At 36.2% G+C, this 17,147-nt stretch overlaps 2 protein-coding genes and 1 pseudogene across 2 annotated transcripts; 2 read left to right on the top strand and 1 right to left on the bottom strand.

Moving 5' to 3' along the window:
- The first annotated feature begins 2,231 nt into the window (after positions 1-2,231).
- On the top strand, positions 2,232-5,545 carry LOC119074109 (sialin-like). Its single transcript, XM_037180077.1, has 8 exons — positions 2,232-2,437; positions 3,396-3,756; positions 3,828-4,073; positions 4,195-4,256; positions 4,320-4,566; positions 4,621-4,687; positions 4,751-5,205; positions 5,276-5,545. Exons 2-8 carry the CDS (start codon positions 3,412-3,414, stop codon positions 5,480-5,482), a joined length of 1,629 nt encoding a protein of 542 aa, XP_037035972.1. The 5' UTR covers positions 2,232-2,437; positions 3,396-3,411; the 3' UTR covers positions 5,483-5,545.
- Positions 5,546-8,202: 2,657 nt separating this feature from the next.
- LOC119074118 lies at positions 8,203-9,613 on the top strand (annotated as a pseudogene).
- Positions 9,614-14,746: 5,133 nt separating this feature from the next.
- On the bottom strand, positions 14,747-16,158 carry LOC119074120 (chromatin modification-related protein MEAF6). Its single transcript, XM_037180104.1, has 5 exons — positions 15,860-16,158; positions 15,550-15,753; positions 15,449-15,485; positions 15,228-15,386; positions 14,747-15,159 (listed from the first exon to the last, which is right to left on the bottom strand). Exons 1-5 carry the CDS (start codon positions 15,986-15,988, stop codon positions 15,026-15,028), a joined length of 663 nt encoding a protein of 220 aa, XP_037035999.1. The 5' UTR covers positions 15,989-16,158; the 3' UTR covers positions 14,747-15,025.
- Positions 16,159-17,147: the final 989 nt, after the last annotated feature.

Genomic DNA, 17,147 nt, shown 5'->3' on the forward strand with positions numbered 1-17,147 from the left:
ACAAAAACAAAATTCTGAATTTTCGAGAAAAATATTTTCTTTAAGTTGATTTCTCCCAATAACTGTTTATAAAATTTGGTGTCAACCGCCCTCGTGGTTGTCTTAACCTGTTCTCTCAGAACTTTGGAGAAATCCGCTTAAATATTTTTTTAGAAAATTTAGAATTTTGTTTTTATTAAGTTGCATTTTTCATATAAACTTCGCAGCCGTTGACGCTAATTGTGTGTCACCGCCTTCGTGATCAATTTAAGTTGTCTTAACACATTCAAAATAATTGCGGCTTGTCAACTTTCGGCACCCTGGACTTTACTTAAATAGTCGAGGAATGCCTCCAAATAAATTTCTAAAAATCCAAAACTGAATTCTAGATTTTTAGAAATTTATTTGGAGGTATTCCACGACTATTTAAGTAAAGTCCAGGGTGCCGAAAGTTGACAAGCCGCAATTATTTTGAATGTGTTAAGACAACTTAAATTGATCACGAAGGCGGTGACACACAATTAGCGTCAACGGCTGCGAAGTTTATATGAAAAATGCAACTTAATAAAAACAAAATTCTAAATTTTCTAAAAAAAATATTTAAGCGGATTTCTCCAAAGTTCTGAGAGAACAGGTTAAGACAACCACGAGGGCGGTTGACACCAAATTTTATAAACAGTTATTGGGAGAAATCAACTTGAAGAAAATATTTTTCTCGAAAATTCAGAATTTTGTTTTTGTTAAGTTCCATTTTACATATAAACTTCGCACCCGTTGACGCTATTGTGTGTCAATAGCCTTCGTGATCAATTCAGGGTTGTCTTAACCTGTTCTTTCAGACTCTTGGATTTCTCACACTATCTGTAGTGAGTGCGTTTATAAAATGTGGTGTCACCCGCCTCCGTGGTTGTACTAACCTGTTTATTTGTGTAGAACTAGATTCCCAATGTTAGAGCCCGATTGCATCACTCATCGAAAAGTTAGAATTTATGGATGACCTAGACCTACACTCGTCGTAGGTGTTAAGGAATCTCGCGCCGCGTCATTCACAATAATTCACAAAGTGACATCTTCCTTATACAAAATGTGTCAAAAAGTGAATTATTGTGAATAACGCGGCGCGAGATTCCTAGCAACCTCGTCGTAGGCTCATATCTGCTGGCAAACTATAAAATAACTACAATATCTATATCTCGGCTATGTTACATGTGCACTGAAATTGATGTGTGACAGTTCTTTGAACTTACTCTGCCGTAATTTTCATAAGATTTTCCAAGTTTCTGAAAGAACAGGTTCAGACACTTTCGAGTTGATCACGAAGGCAGTGTGATCAAAATTTTCCTGTAGCGCCAACTAGGTTTGGAAAATTTTATATGACGATTTCAACTCAACAAAAAAAAATTGTTTTCAAGTTGACTTTTCGAACAATATGCATGTCTAAATTGTCAATAAATGTGTTTCACCTGCCTTCGTAAGTGTCTTAACCTGTTCTTTCAGAACCTTGAGATTCTCCTCTATTCTATGTCAACTCTACGATTTACTATTTCACTGAAAGATGTCGCTGCAACGAAGACAATTTCAACAGAAAAATAATTAATTTTTATTCGACGGATTTTAGTTAAATAAAATGCCATAGTACAGCGCATGACTTCAGGACTCTGAAACAGTAGTTACTTTTTCAATCGGCCTTATGTTTCCTTGGAGATAAGGGTTTGAGAAAACGTTTGCTATTGTTTCATCGCTTTTTAAGACTCTTCTGCCTCTTGTGGCAAAGCTGATACAGGGCCGATTTAAAAACTAATTACTATGGTCCAGAGTCCTGAGATCATATTTGCTTTACGAAGGCATTTTATTTGACTAAAATCATGGAGTAAAGAACCAATTATTTTTGACATTCTCTTCGTTGCAGCGACATCTTTCAGTGAAATAGTGAATCGTACTCTATCGGTGGAGTTAAAATAGAATTGAGAAAAGAGAACTGATGCCGTAATACCTCTCCTGATCGTGGAGTCATAGACTCGTCTTATCATTTCAAAAACTGGTTTTTGTCTCTTGTCTTCAAATGCAGATAGAGGAATGGAATCTGAAGAAAATATTGCTCCAAAACGTGCAGCAAATTAATGTACAACAATTTTTTGAAACATGATCTTCGCCTCTAAAAATTCCATATGGTTAAACTAATGTGTCTACTTACGGTGAATGTTTTAGCGCACAAAAATCTGAAACATTTTCGAATAATGTCAACGAGAAATACAAGACATCGTATATTACACTAATCTCTTCACTTGTGTCTGCGAGGTTTTTTTAAAGTTTTGTTTCTGTTTATCGAAAATTGCATTAACCGTCGAGATAAGTTCTTCAGAGCAAACATTTGGATTGTCTCTGTCACAAATTAGTTTACATTAACTTTAGTTTAGCTTAAAAAGAGGCACACAACAGTCTAGATTTTAAGTGATTGTAAGTGGTTCGGTTTGTTTAATTTTAGTAACAGCAAATTAGAATTTAATGCGAGGACCAATTTTGACTCACCCACTCTATTCACTGCAACTATGCCAACTATTGAAAAGTGTGTGAGAGGAGACATTGGGATGTGACGGTATCGACGTTTTCTTGAATTGATCCCTCGTTCTGTGCATTCGAGGCATTCGACGAGAAATAATCGACGGCAAAATTCTTTAAAAAAAAACTAAATGTTAGCACGACCCGCAGGATCTACTATACGAAAAATGTGCGAGTTTTCGAAGGAAGCTGTATATTGAAGTCAGCCAAAAAATATTTCTATTTTGCACAGAATCTCTACGACATAGAATTCTAGATTTTATTGAGCCGTAGAAAGGTGCACAGGGCTACGTGTATTCAAGATTTCAATTAAAAAAATGTTGAATTTGCCACAGCCAAAAAGTAGAATTTGTTTGCCAATAGTAATAGTGCATTGGATGCTCCGAAAGTAATCCATTACATGGGGTAACAAAAATACACGAGTGAATTTAGGAGAATCACAAAGCTATTTCCGAATTAATGAATTACTTAGCAGCATCGAATGTATTTTGGTTTATTACCTATCCCACGCAAAAGTTCATTATCACAAAGTTGGCGCATAGTTGATAGTTAATTGGCACACTTTTCAACATTTGGCATGCTATTTTTAGTAGTTAGCAGACGCATTCCACTTTTACCACACACATTCCACTTTCAAATAATTTGGCACATATTATCTCGTACACAAAATCCTCCATCCAATGAGGAGCATAACGATTGAAATACATCGCTCGCTCGGTATAGTGAAGTCGGGATAGCAGTTGGATAATATCGTACACTACTTAATCCATTATATATTAGATTCACCTGCTTTTGAGCCCCCATTACCCAAATCGTCCGTTCCTTTCTATTCCTACACATTATTCCATTAATCCAGAAAATCCACAAGGAAATATGTCGACATATGTTACCGAAGAAGACAACCTATTAAATGGTAATCAACCTCAACCAGAAATCGTCAACGCGAAGCCAACAACTAAAAAAACCATCAAATGTCGTTCGGTTCTATGGCACGTTACGTTTTGGGGATTCATTATAAATTATATGGTCAGATGCAACATCAATATGGCCATCGTTTCAATGGTCATACCGAGAATAACTACGAACAAAACTGATGTTAAAGTGTCGGAATGTTTTAACCATTCTACAGTGGCCTTATTGCGAAACACATCTTCTGTGATGAGTGACGAAGACGACAAAACGTTCCGAATCGAACGAAATATGATGGATCATTTAGGCGTAATGTTCACTTTCACTTTTTAGTAATGAAATACAGAGAGGAATGGTAATATCCGTATCTATAATGGCAGATAGACTATAATAGGGCTGGATTCCAGTGGAACGAATATCAGCAAAGCTTAGTTCTTGGATCGTTTTATTGGTTGTATTGGATAACGCATATTCCAGGTGGCTTCTTGGCGAAGAGATACGGCACCAAGCTTATATTTGGTTGGTCCAATTTTCTATCTTGCGCCACCAGTTTTCTGATACCGTTTAGTGCCTACTTGGACCTTAACGCACTTCTATTTTTGAGAACGATGCAGGGATTCTTGAATGTAAGTCTTTACATTTTTACTTTCTCTATTCTTAGATTGGTTGAAAATGTGATAGAAAGAGATGCAAATAGTCGTTGTGCGTGACATGCTTTATAAATGATCCGTCAACCCTTTGTATTAGGGTTTCAGTTGGCCAGCTATGCACAATATTATTTCCGAATGGATACCACCAAATGAAAGAAGGTCCGTTCCACAATCGTAACGTTTCTTTATTACTCTCATCTAATCATTACTTTTCCTATGAAGTCAATTTGTCAGCGCATATATGGGAGGTTCCGTTGGGCTAGCTGTTTGTTATCCACTGTTTGGATTCATTATATCGATATCGTCGTGGGAATGGATATTTCATTTCTCCACTGTCGCTGCGATAATTTGGTTCATTTTTTGGCAATATTTAGTCTACGACAAACCATCCCAACATCCTCGCATCGATTCTGATGAGCTTCAATTCATCACTGAGTCGCTGGGCCATTCGGGTCATAATGACAGCAAAGTAATAGTTTCATGAAGAGAAGAAATGTTCAATTATTTGGAACACCAATTTCAGGACAAAATTCCTTGGATAGCCATTCTGACCAGCATACCATTTTGGTTAACTGTTGTTGCTCAATGGGGTCGGGCTAAAAATGTTTTCTGATTAATTTTTAAATAATGAGAAGGTTGTCTCCCTTCAACAGGTGGCGTCTGGGTGCTATTCACACTGATGACTCAATTGCCCACTTACTTCAAGTTCATTCACGGATTGGACTATCGAATGTCAGGGTTTTTGTCCGGTCTTCCTCATATCCTTCGCATGATATTTTCGTATGTTTTGTCCATATTTTTGGACTACTTATTACGGTCTAAAAAAATGACTAGGACTAATGTTCGGAAGCTTGCCGTGTTCTGCAATTGCATTATTTGCGGAATATTCACAATTATTTTGGCATATGCCGGTTGTGATCATATCATTGCTATTATCTCCGTTTCATTGGCCATGGCAATGTTAGGTGCTCAAGCTTGCGGTCCACTGTCAAGCTTCGTAGATTTGGCATCGAATTTTTCTTCAATTTCATTTGGAATTTCCGCTACAGTATGTGTTCTAACTGGAACATTTTCATCGTACATCGTTGGAATATTGACATTGAACAATGTTAGTTGGTACAGCCATGCGGCTATGTAAGAATCAAAAAATATTTTCAATGAAAATTCCCTATGTCTAGCAAACTATTCAGCAATGGAAGTACGTGTTCCTCATATCATCTGCTATGTCACTTGGCACAGGGATAATCTATTTGCTGTTCGGATCGTCGGAGGAACAACGTTGGAATAAATCGTCGTCCAAGGAGAGGGAGATGAAACCATTGACGGTTATTGCAAACATTTATCCACAATACGATGACAACAATGGAAGGAAAGATTCGATGTGATGAGTAGATTGTTGTTTGTTTATAAACAGAAATTTATAAAAGAATATAGTGTAACGAAGTGGAGTAATTTTTCTTGCGACTTCCGTGCACGCGGAAGTTGATTTGATCGAAAGATATTTCACCATCCAATCTTGTGTTAATTCATGATTTTATTCAGAAATATTTAATTAAGAAGTCTTGGAATTTTAAGGAGATTTGGGGAATTTTTTGGTGGATTTAGTAGAATTTCCAAATTTTAGGGCCCGATCGAACCGCTCATTGCAAAGTTGGGATTTGTGGATTTCACTCTTCATCGACGTAGACAAGCCGGATATCTTCTGGCTAACCGTATATCTTCTGGCAAACGAAAAGAATCGCCAAAGAAACGCCAAGAAAAATCTTCAAAGTGTTAGAATCGCTAAGAAAAATCCCTAAAGTGTGAAAGTGTGCGACTTCGCCTTAGGATCACAATCACCAACTCGTCAAAATAAACAATTGGGCACAGGTGCATAATATTTCCTTTTCTCTTTCTTGTAAGGCTTGTTAGTTTGTTGTTTTGGGTTGGCAAGTGTGAGCTTTGCGGAACGATCCGAAGTCGACTGGAGTAATCACAAGCGAAAACCTAAGAGTAATTATACCTAGAGAGGAAATTTCGAACAAAATTACGTAAAATATGTAGTCCCAACATGAAATACGAAATGTTTATTGGTATGTGTGTTTACCCTCTTAGTTAAGAGGGCAAATTGAATTATCAAAAGCGAAAAAGCGTCAACGCATACATGTATTGGTGTAAAATTATACGAAATGTGCATCTTATGCTGCGAAAATTCATTCATTTCGCCTTCGGCTCAGCATACAAACTCCACACTCTTCAAAACAACGATTTTCCGCACAAGTATGTAATCTACTGTTACATGCTTGTGTACGGTAAGCGCATTTCATTGTCGCAAAAAGTGACGCTAAGTGCACTTTACATTGCATAAGCATGTAAAAAATTGAAAACTCTACTCGGTATAAAACGTTTCATAATTTATGATTCACGAATGAGCTATTGAGAATTCTGGTGTTGAGGAATTTCGCGTCGCGCCATTCACAATAACCCCCAAAGTGACATTTTCCTTATACAAAATGTGTCATTCTTTGAATTATTGTGAATGACGCGGCGCGAAATTCCTAGCAGCCATTATCGACCCTGCTTCGGGCCATTTACAATTCTACTAACAAAATTTTAAGCTTTTGTTTACCAGAAAAAATCGCCAAAGTACAAAAAGGCGCCAAGAAGCGGTCAAAGTGTGAAGAAATGTAAAAAAAGACGGTTAATTCAAAGTTCTGAAAGATGAGTTCCCCCAATGTGTTTGTCTTCACTTTACAATTCACGGGAGTTGTAAAGATGAACTTCGAGGTTTTTGAAACTTGCGGGACGAAACGGAATCTTTAGATACTTTAGGGATAATGTGACTATGACAAATTATGTTTTTGTTGCTATTTTAACTTGTCTTGACCATGACAAAAGAATTGACCTTTCGATTTATTTTATTTTCTTTTTCGTGAAACATGATTGTCTGGATTCATCACCAAATTGATGAAGGGTGCTAACACATCTAATTTAGATATTCCAAACGTCCTGTATGGGGAAGGATGCAACGTTTGATCTACACAGGATCCTCAATCAAGTGTCAATCAAGTATTAATTTGGAATCTTGCAACAGAAGATGACAAGTATAATACTTGCTCGGTGAACTTCAGTGAATTTCTCTCAACAAGATTTTCTTGTTTTCATCGTAACGCTGGCGGAGTAATACCGGTATTCAAAATGTGTCTAACGCTTAAAATGCTGGGAATGTATCAGTATCTGAGGAACGATGTTTGCAAGTAAAACCAATTCTAAAACAATCTTTCAGAACCTTGGGTTAATTGGCGTCTCTACACACTTTGGTGATTTTTCTCTTGTTTTATATTTGTACTAAATTTTGGAATGAATATGTCGAAGGACCTGCTTAATGATCAATAAATAAATAAATAACTCGTGCCACATCGTTTTTGAAAACAATTTTATAGCTGAAAATGATAAAAAATGCATCGAAGTGATTTAGAGTAATTGCACTTATTATCTCTAACATTTGAAAATCAATAAAGAAATACGTAAGTAATGTAAAACAGTTGTCATACAGTAGGGAGACTCCGATTTCCACTTACAGCAACGCACTTCAAGCATAAGTGGTACTGCAAAGAGGACTCTGAAACTTGACAGTGTGTCAGTGACACTGTGTCACGCAACTGCAAAACATTGTAAAAAACCAATCCTTACAAAATAGTACTATATATGGCAGCTGTCGACTATGATCACTTTTGCTTGAAGTGCGTTGCTTACAATTAAAATTTGACGTGAAAACTTGAAAATCTAAGTTGACCCACCATATACTCTGTATGGAAGAGTTATTTAAAATTTTCAGGACTTATGTTGTAATTTGTGACATTTATGTATATCCATTCAATAAATAATGCGATGCTTTGCCTTTCTTGAGGTGTTACCTTAGCAATAAGGATTGTACTTGCGACCGAGTAATCAATATATCAATTTTTCCGGCGAAGAACGACGATAACAATTGAAATTGTCCTTGTCGCTTTTATTGACAATGAACATGTTAACAACTTTTATTATCAAAATCAAATGCAGTGCATTTTCCTTACCGAATCATTTAGTCGCATAACGTTTAGTGAAGTAGAAGTAACGTTCGAGAATGCATAAAATTCAAGTCCATAAAGCAATAAATCTGTTGATTTCTTTCTTTTATCGCATCGGGCTTTGGCATCGTAGCGATAGACCGACAGTTGGAGAACTTGGTATCAAGTGGTTCTACCTCATCTATTATTCTATGTTCTTCGTTTCATTGTTGTGCGGAATCATTTCCACTTCTAACGCCATACACGAGTCCACGTTTACGGTGTCTGTGACGGTTATCATTGCAGTTTTGCAAGTCAAACTTAACATTCTTTTATGGAAGCAAGAGATTTTTCTGGGATTGTTGAAACGCATTAGTGTTTATTCGATTCGAAACACCGAAACTTTCCTCATCTGCAGTAACAAGCTAGAAAGTTTCATAAAATTTGCGGTTTTATTCTATGGTGCCACTTTCGTTACCGCAACTTTCGCCAGCTTTGTGGTACCATTTCTTGCAAAAGAGAGAATGTTTATTTTCCGTTTTGCATTCCCTTTGGATTGGAAAAACGATAACTTTGCCTTTTTTTGGCAAATGCTTTTATTATAAGTCAAACGTACCTAACGATCGTGATTGTACTATTTACGATCATAATTTGGTATTTATTGATGCAATGCTCGTTAAGATATGAAGGTCTAGCAGGAGATGCACGAATCATGGGACGAATAACCGTACAAAAAAACGAGACAATGACAGAGAAGGAATTACACAACGTTTATATGCAGGACTTGAAGGAATTGATTACTGCTCACCTAAACTTGAGAGGGTATAGTATACTCATGTCGAATCAATGCAATTCCATAAATATTTCAAATTTTCATTTCTGTAAAGACTAATCGACGAATTCGGATCATTGTCATCGAATATGTTTTTTCTTCAATTTTGTACCAGTGGTGTATGCATCTGCATATCAACTTATAACCTGGCATTTGTATATGAATTCAATCAGCCGTCGGGTCTATTTCTAAAAAAAAATGGGACCTGAATTGATAAGGATTTTGTTGTCGCTTACATTCAATTATTTCTAGGATAGCAGTGACAACATGATACAACGCTTCATTAACGTCTATATGTTTGCGTACAATATTGCCGAATTGTTCATGATTACGTACTTCGGGAACGAGATGATGCTGTCGAGCTCTTCTGTCTCCTATAGTTTGTTTGAATCGAATTGGTTCGATCAACCACAATCGACCAACAAGTACATTATCATTTTTGGTGAATATTTAAAGCAACCACATGAGCTGTTGATTGGTAAACTGTTTCCGTTGACTTTGGAAACTTTTAATAGGGTTAGGATCGAGCGTTAATTGAACAGATTTTTGTTTATTATGTAACCCTTGTTGCAGATTTCACATTCAGCTTACAGTATGTTCAATATTTTGAAAAGCACAGCGCAGTAATAGAGATTGTAAATGTAGTCACAAATTGTGGAACAGCTTCACATACGCAGTACTTTTTAAAATGTAGATATATTTAGTGATAAGAGTCAAATTAATTAAATATGTTTTAACGTATTATATCATGGCACTGAACAGATTTTTTTAACGGATATAGGTTTGTTCCGAATAACTGTAAACCCGAACTTTGACAACACGAACGTCGAAGATTTCATCCACAGAGATGAACATAACCTAAATGTCAACAAATTTCTTTGTAAATTTTTCGTTAAAATTTACGTCAACCTGAAAGTTGAGGTTATGTTGCTTTCTATGGATGAAATTTGACATTTCGAAATGACCTTGGAACAAACCTGTTAGATTAAACTAAATTTTAGCCTCTCTAATATGATCCGCCACAAAATAAGAAACATTTTTTGAACCACCACAAGTATAAATTTAATGAGAGCTCTAAAGTGGCACACATTTAAAAAATTTAGTTCACTTTAGAACGTAGACAAGTATAGGTCATTTCAAACAGATTTGTAGAAATCTCACACAAATAATATTCTTAAATGGACATTTGTCAATAAACAATCATTATTCATTAATTTAATTATCTCGAAACCAAAATACTGTCAACAACTGGAGCATGTGTGTCCAAAATATAGTACATCGCAAACTCTCATCTTTTATAATTATAGGGTTGCATACGCAGGTAGGGATGGGAGGCGTTCAAAATTATCGATAATATCAATCGAAAGAAATTATCGATAATCGATTAATCATATCGTTATCGATAATTTAATAATTATCGATAATTATCAAAATATCGAAATTCGATAATTATCAAAATATCAATATTTTGATATTTATCTGAAAATTCATGATAATATACCGATATATCGGAATATATCGATAAATATCGGATTTTCGGACCGAAATATCGATATATCGAATTATCGATATCTTGATAATTATCAAAATATCAATAATTATCGATTATCGATATTTTTTTTGATAATTTTCGATAAAAAAAGTCGATAATTATCGATTATCGATAATTGATAATTATCGATAATCATTTTCATTATCGCCCATGCCTATACGCAGGTAGCATCAAAACGAAGTTTCTTTGCTAGAGATGGTATTGATTGTTTACCGTCTATGTAAGAATCAAAAAATATTAACAATGGAAATTCCTTCTGTCCAGCAAACTGTTCAGCAATGGAGGTGCCGAGGTACGTGTTTTCATATCATATGCTATGTCCTTAGAACATGGATAGTCTATTTGTTGTTCGGATCGTCTGAGGAGCAACATTGGAATAAATCGTCGTCCAAGTTAAGTGACATGAAACCATTGACGGTTATTGCAAACATTTATCCACAATACGATGACAAGAATGGAAGGAAAGATTCGATGTGATGAGTAGATTCTTTATTGTTTATAAACAGAAATTTATAAAGGAATGATGTGTGACGAGGCGGGGTCATTTTTCAAAGTTAGGCCTGGTGAGTACTCCAATATTCCATTCACAGAAAGAATTTCATCACAAGATGTCTCACCAGTCATCGTTCTAAAGCTAATTAAAAAAATCCAAAGGTCCACTTTCGTATCTAAGCGGTGTGAGGGAATCTCGCGCCGCGTCATTCACAATAACTCACAAAGTGACATCTTCCTTATACAAAATGTGTCAAAATGTGAATTATTGTGAATGACGCGGCGCGAGATTCCTAGCAACCATCTAAGCCCATCTTGGGTTAATCCAACGCACTGTCAGGGCTTTGGTTAATCTATACATTCGCTTAAATCTGCACTGAACGAAGGTCATGGGCCATTTTTTTCGATACAGACGTTACAATTGAATTGCAACAATTGTTGTTATCCAATTCCATGGGCGGATCCAGCTATTGCTCTGACCCAGGCGGATAGAAGACAAAAAAATGTCTGACTCAGGCGATTTTCGCTTGAAAAAATTTCCTTCAACTCTTTCCGTTTAGCTTTGTTCTGACGACTCAGTAAGAATGAAGCAAGCATACACACAGCAGGGTTGAGGTTGTGGGACGGATATTAATAAATTTCATTGACAAAAATTTTGATTTTGATGCGGAAATTGCAATAAGGTCCAGAATTATAGCCGATAAGAAGAACGAGATTTCTGTGAAGCGCGGTTTCAATGGTCCGAAGATATTCCGGACTGTCGGGTCGTCTCTTTTCCGTGTGATAATAAAGCAATTTATGGAAGGGCGAAATGTCACAATGTGAGATGTCAGGTGGTTCCGAAGACAATCAAATCAAATAGGAATTGCATTTACTCAGTTACGGAGGAAGAAAATAGTTTGGTTAACATAAAATTCGGCTGACATAAAATTGACATAGTTGAGGTTGTGGCCATTGAGACTTCAAAGAGTATTATCGCACGTTCAATCTTGATGTGGAACGATCAATTAAACACGTTTTACTGAATCCAGGATCGGAAATGTCAACGCATGTGAAACAGTATCCCGGCCTTGAAATCACTAAAAGACCTGGAGATGTGTTTCAGTATATGAAGGCCGTCGATTTGAAACGTGCATACAGCGGAATTAAGTGCCTTTAATGTTACCCCGTACGTACAGCAGAATTAAGTGCCGTTATGTTACCCAGGCATATGTAGTGCCCCTGAAAACGATGTTTTTCTTTGTCGGAAAGTTTTCTGCATGGATAAAGAAATTGTCATCGAGTTTACTGATTTGTTAATGGGAATGAAGGTGCTATTGGAATTCACGAGAGAATGCCTCCCGGTTCTGGTAAGGTGCGTGTGAATGAGAACTTAAAGCTTTATATTCCCTTGATTTTAGTTTAATTTACTTGAACATTTTTTATTTTATTTTGTTTTTACTTTTGAGTTGCTTATAAATTTTGGGTTTCAAAATTCAAAATGCTTTCTAGTGTTAATGCGTAGCCCTTTTCATGCATCGCATGACAAATTGATTTATTTCATCGTGTTGCTGTCTTGTAAAGGAAAAGTATTGGAACAACTGATGAGCCGCCAGTACAAAGAAATTTCCGAGGCCGAAACAGCTCTCTCTTTGCTCGATAGTTTAACTATCAAAATGATCTCTACAATAAGAAAGGTGGGAAAGGGAAGAGCAACAGCTCTGTTAAGAATTACTGACGAATTGTCATAAGCCTATGTTAGAGTACACCATCCCTAGATTGATCAATACATCCAGGCTAAAGAACAATTTTGTAATTTTGGCCAATTATGAAGTGTTTCTTAAAAGAAAGTCCTCTGGGTACCTATTTTCCAGGCGTCCCACTTGTCCGAAATGTCCGAAATTTTACACATTTGTCCGAAATTGTTCGAAATGTCCGAAATGTCCGAAATTTTCTTCAAGATTTGACCGGAATGACATATTAAAATTTATAAAACCGTCTATACAAAAAAAAAAATCGCCTGCGGCGCGCTACACAAACTTTTAATTGTACTTTCAATCTAACAATATTTTCTACCGAACTTTTCATCGTAATAAATATTTGAATAAATATTTTGCATCAATTTCTGAAAACAGTAACATTGAGGAAACCCTGCTCCTGCATCAAATTTTGGCTGACTTTTTTAATATTAAAAGTTGTCAAACTACTAAATACATCTAAAATTCTACCAAGTTCTTGATTTGTTCTTTTTTGAAATCTTTTCCTTGAAGTTTTAAGTACGAGACATACTTTCTTTTACAATGAGAAAATTTCTGGATCTAAATAAGTTTTGCTCGCTTCGCTCGTACTTGTTATTTCACATTTTTTTTCAGTGACTAATAAGTGACTTCCTTAAGAGGAACCGGTACTTTGCTGAAAAGCATACATTTGGGCGATTTTTAAATACTGGAATTTAGTTTACTTTTGATGATATCTTTCCACGAGATTCCTTTTTCAAAAATGTACGACCGCAATTCCGACCACGAATGTGTTAGCTTTCAACAGAAAATAGATTTGGTTGTAGCAGTTTGACCAGCTCTGAGAACAATTAGCTGTTTATGAAAATTTCGTTAAACTGCTCACTTTTCTCAGAGCTGGTCAAACGACTACAACCAAAACTAATTTTTATTTAAAGCTAACTAATTCGTGGTCAGAATTGCGGTCGTACATTTTTCAAAAAGGACCGGTGCCTCTTAATAATTTTTGACTAAACGAAGCAAACTCTTGCGAAAAATTTCAGAGAAAATATGTTTTGATCAAAGAATTGAAAATCGTACATAAAATACGCTTTATGCTTTCGGCAGAAACTATTATTATCCCGGTATGACGGGCTTTTTCATGTTTTCCCCGAAGCTCCTTTTGGTAGCCAGTTCGGCACTGGACAATCTTGAATATGTTCGGCCAGGCTTCAGTTAATTAAAGAATTTAACACTAACTTTTGTAGAAAGCTGTTAGATTTCGGGTCCCTATTCTGGTCTCACGTTGAGAAAATCTTCTACTTTAAAAAAAACTTCAGCAAATTTTGTGTATATCCTGCTCATTTCATTTAAAACCTTGGTTTTTGTTGATTGAATGGTTTCAAATGACTTGAGAGCACCTCGGTTTGCGATTTTTTTGTGAAAATTAAAAAAAAATTGTTCGAAATCTTTACAGTAAATGTCCGAAATTTTTCTGAAAAATTGTCCGAAATGTCCGAATTTCGGACAAGGCAAAATTTAGTGGGAGGCCTGCTATTTTCAATTATGGGAGATAAATCTCCCTGGAAAATGACGTCACTCTTGTGATTTATCCCTTAATTGAAAATGTACCTACCCTAAAGCTGTGTTGGGTGTAATATTATTACGAATTATTATGACTGTAGGGTGGGCGCACCAGTCTATGAAATTTTTTATCCATTTTCATTCGGGATATTTTTTTGTCCGTTTACGTCGCGGATGCATTCTTAAAAATGGGAACGCGTTAACATTTTTGACGGATGAAAATATATTTTAGAGAAAACTATTTAAATATCTTGAAGTACATGTCCGGAGACTGGTGCACCCATCCAACTTTTTGTTAAATAGAATAATGTTCAGCATCGACGATGTTGAAATAGCCGTATTAAATAGAAAATTTTATGCTGAGTAACGTCACAAGTTATATTCCAAGCCATTTTTGTTCATTTAGATGTCGTAATTTAACGCAGCTCAATTGATGTACCAAAATAGCTCACGATTGTTGTTTTTTTTTGTACATTTTATTTCCGAACAAAACTCATAATACAAATACAATTTCATAAATTCACACATCCTACACAATTAAATTCAAAAATATTTACTCACTAAGCCCCTGGTAAATCAGTCATTATTGCATTGACATGAATGTTAGAACCCATTTCCCGGGGGCTTAGTGCGTAAAATAACTTAAGTATTTGTTTGAAACTTTGTATTTTGCCTGGCGTGGTAACCACACTGTTGTTGACAAAATAGAAAGTTTCAAACAAGGAGATAATCTACTATCGTTTCGCCTATCGATGGCGTATCTTTTTGTTGGCACTAGCTTTCTTTGTCGAATTCACAGCCAGCTTATGTTTGACCGAACTGAGCGGGGTGGTAGTCGACTCTTTGCTCAATTCTTTGGATGTGGGCGTACTCGGACGAGCTGGAAATTTAAGTTTTTTGTTGTTTCAATAATGTCAACGATTGGAAAAATATATCCAAAGGCCTTACAGGTTCGCATATCTGGAGTAGATGTGAGATTCTTTCCAGCAAGTCTACTCAGTGGCAGCGATGACATCGGTAAATCGTGCGACGTTGTAACGTTATTGTTACCGCCAATGGTATTATCGCTGGAGTCTTCGTTTAACGATTCGGATTCGCTGCGCTCATCTGTGAAATGAATTCATTTTGTCACATTTTGATCTAAATGAACGGCTCGTCGACTAACTCACTTTTTACTTCGTGTCCATCATTCATTTCCGTCACGGCCTGAGAAATGAATTAAGGATTTATAAGGGCGAATCACAACAGAAACACATTGATTTGAACTCACAGCTGACGATGTTATCGATGATTTCGAGAACAAACGTTCGGCTTCCTTGAATTTCCGGTTACGTTTGTCCGCTTTCGATATGATGCTTTTGTTTGATGCCAAATATCGGTCCCATCCACGAATTATGTTGCCGTATAGTTGAGTATCTTCCAGGTACGAACCTTCGAAAGCATAAATTTGACGCTCGAGATTGGCCAGCGTCTCCTAAAAACGTGCAATTTTCAGTTAAAATCTCATTGTTTCTCCAATTACCGGTTCATTCAGCCGATGAAATGAAATGAATTTCCGATCAACAGTTGATTGAACTCACCGATATTTCAGCTTTTCGTTTCACCAGTTCGGCAAGCTCTGTGCGCGAATCCGAATTGTTTGTTGTTGATTTTGGTGTAGCTTTCATTTTACGTTGTTTGTCGCTACCTTTTGGTAACGGAGAGCTCATGACTTGTTTTATGTTATGGGAAAGAATGCCGGAATGCGTTTCACTGAAGCGAGCTTCTAAAGTATTGACACCTGCACCGAATTCGATTAGTGATATGAAAATATACAAAATGTTTGACAAAATGTCAATTAGAAGTTATGGCTACCAAAGTCGTATTACAAGTGTAGCAAAATTAGAATGTGTATGTCAGAGTGACAGACAGAAGAACTATGACAACTATGAGTATGAGCAACTGCAGCGCCAATAATCAAGAATGCGTTGAGAGTGTGGACTACTTTACTTTTGAGTCTTTTGAGCGGGAATATTTGAAATTCGAATGGAGTGCGAAATATAAACAAAACTCATCATCAAGAAAATAACAATTGGAAACTGTCAGGGTTTTAGAATTACAAGACCATTAGGAATACGGAAACATGCGCGACTAGGTCATTTTTTATCAAAATTTAAGGACGCAGAATTTATTCATATTGGCACACTACGTGGCACACTACAAAGTTCTAACAGAACAGTATTTGATTGCTGTCGCCTTCGTGATATACTCAGATCAATGAACTTATAAAACAGTCATGGCCACTTTAACAAATTTTGCTGTTTGTATACAAGCAAAACCCAAGGTTCTGAAAGAACAGGTTGAGACACTCACGAAGGCGGGTGAAATTAAATTTGTCAAACGCACTCATTACAAGTTGTGTGAAAAGTCAACTTGAAAAAAAAAATTATATTAAGCTGAAATTGTCATATTACGTTTCTCAAACCTAGTTGGCGCCACAGGAAAATTTTGATTCCACCGCCTTCGTGATCAACTCGAAAGTGTGTTAACCTGTTCTTTCAGAACATTGGGAAAAGCGATGAATTTTGACCAATTTCGGTCCTCCGTGGTAACATTAGATAACACAAAAACACTTTCTATCAAAGTGAAGGTCAACGAAAGCATGAAACAGGTATGGGCTACTGTTGATCCAGAGGACATGAAAAGCACTCAATTACATATTATTTTGACATAAATTCCAAGTGCGTTGAAGATAAATCGGTCAATGAATTGAATATAAAACAATAAGTATTACCAAACCATACACACACGGATTGTGCTTGTTTTTGCTTCGAATCGAATGTACTCACTGAAAGTTATGTTGAAAATTCGTCCAACGAGTACAATTTC

The sequence above is a fragment of the Bradysia coprophila genome, chromosome II, assembly GCF_014529535.1.
Source record: "Bradysia coprophila strain Holo2 chromosome II, BU_Bcop_v1, whole genome shotgun sequence".
NCBI lineage: Eukaryota > Metazoa > Arthropoda > Insecta > Diptera > Sciaridae > Bradysia > Bradysia coprophila.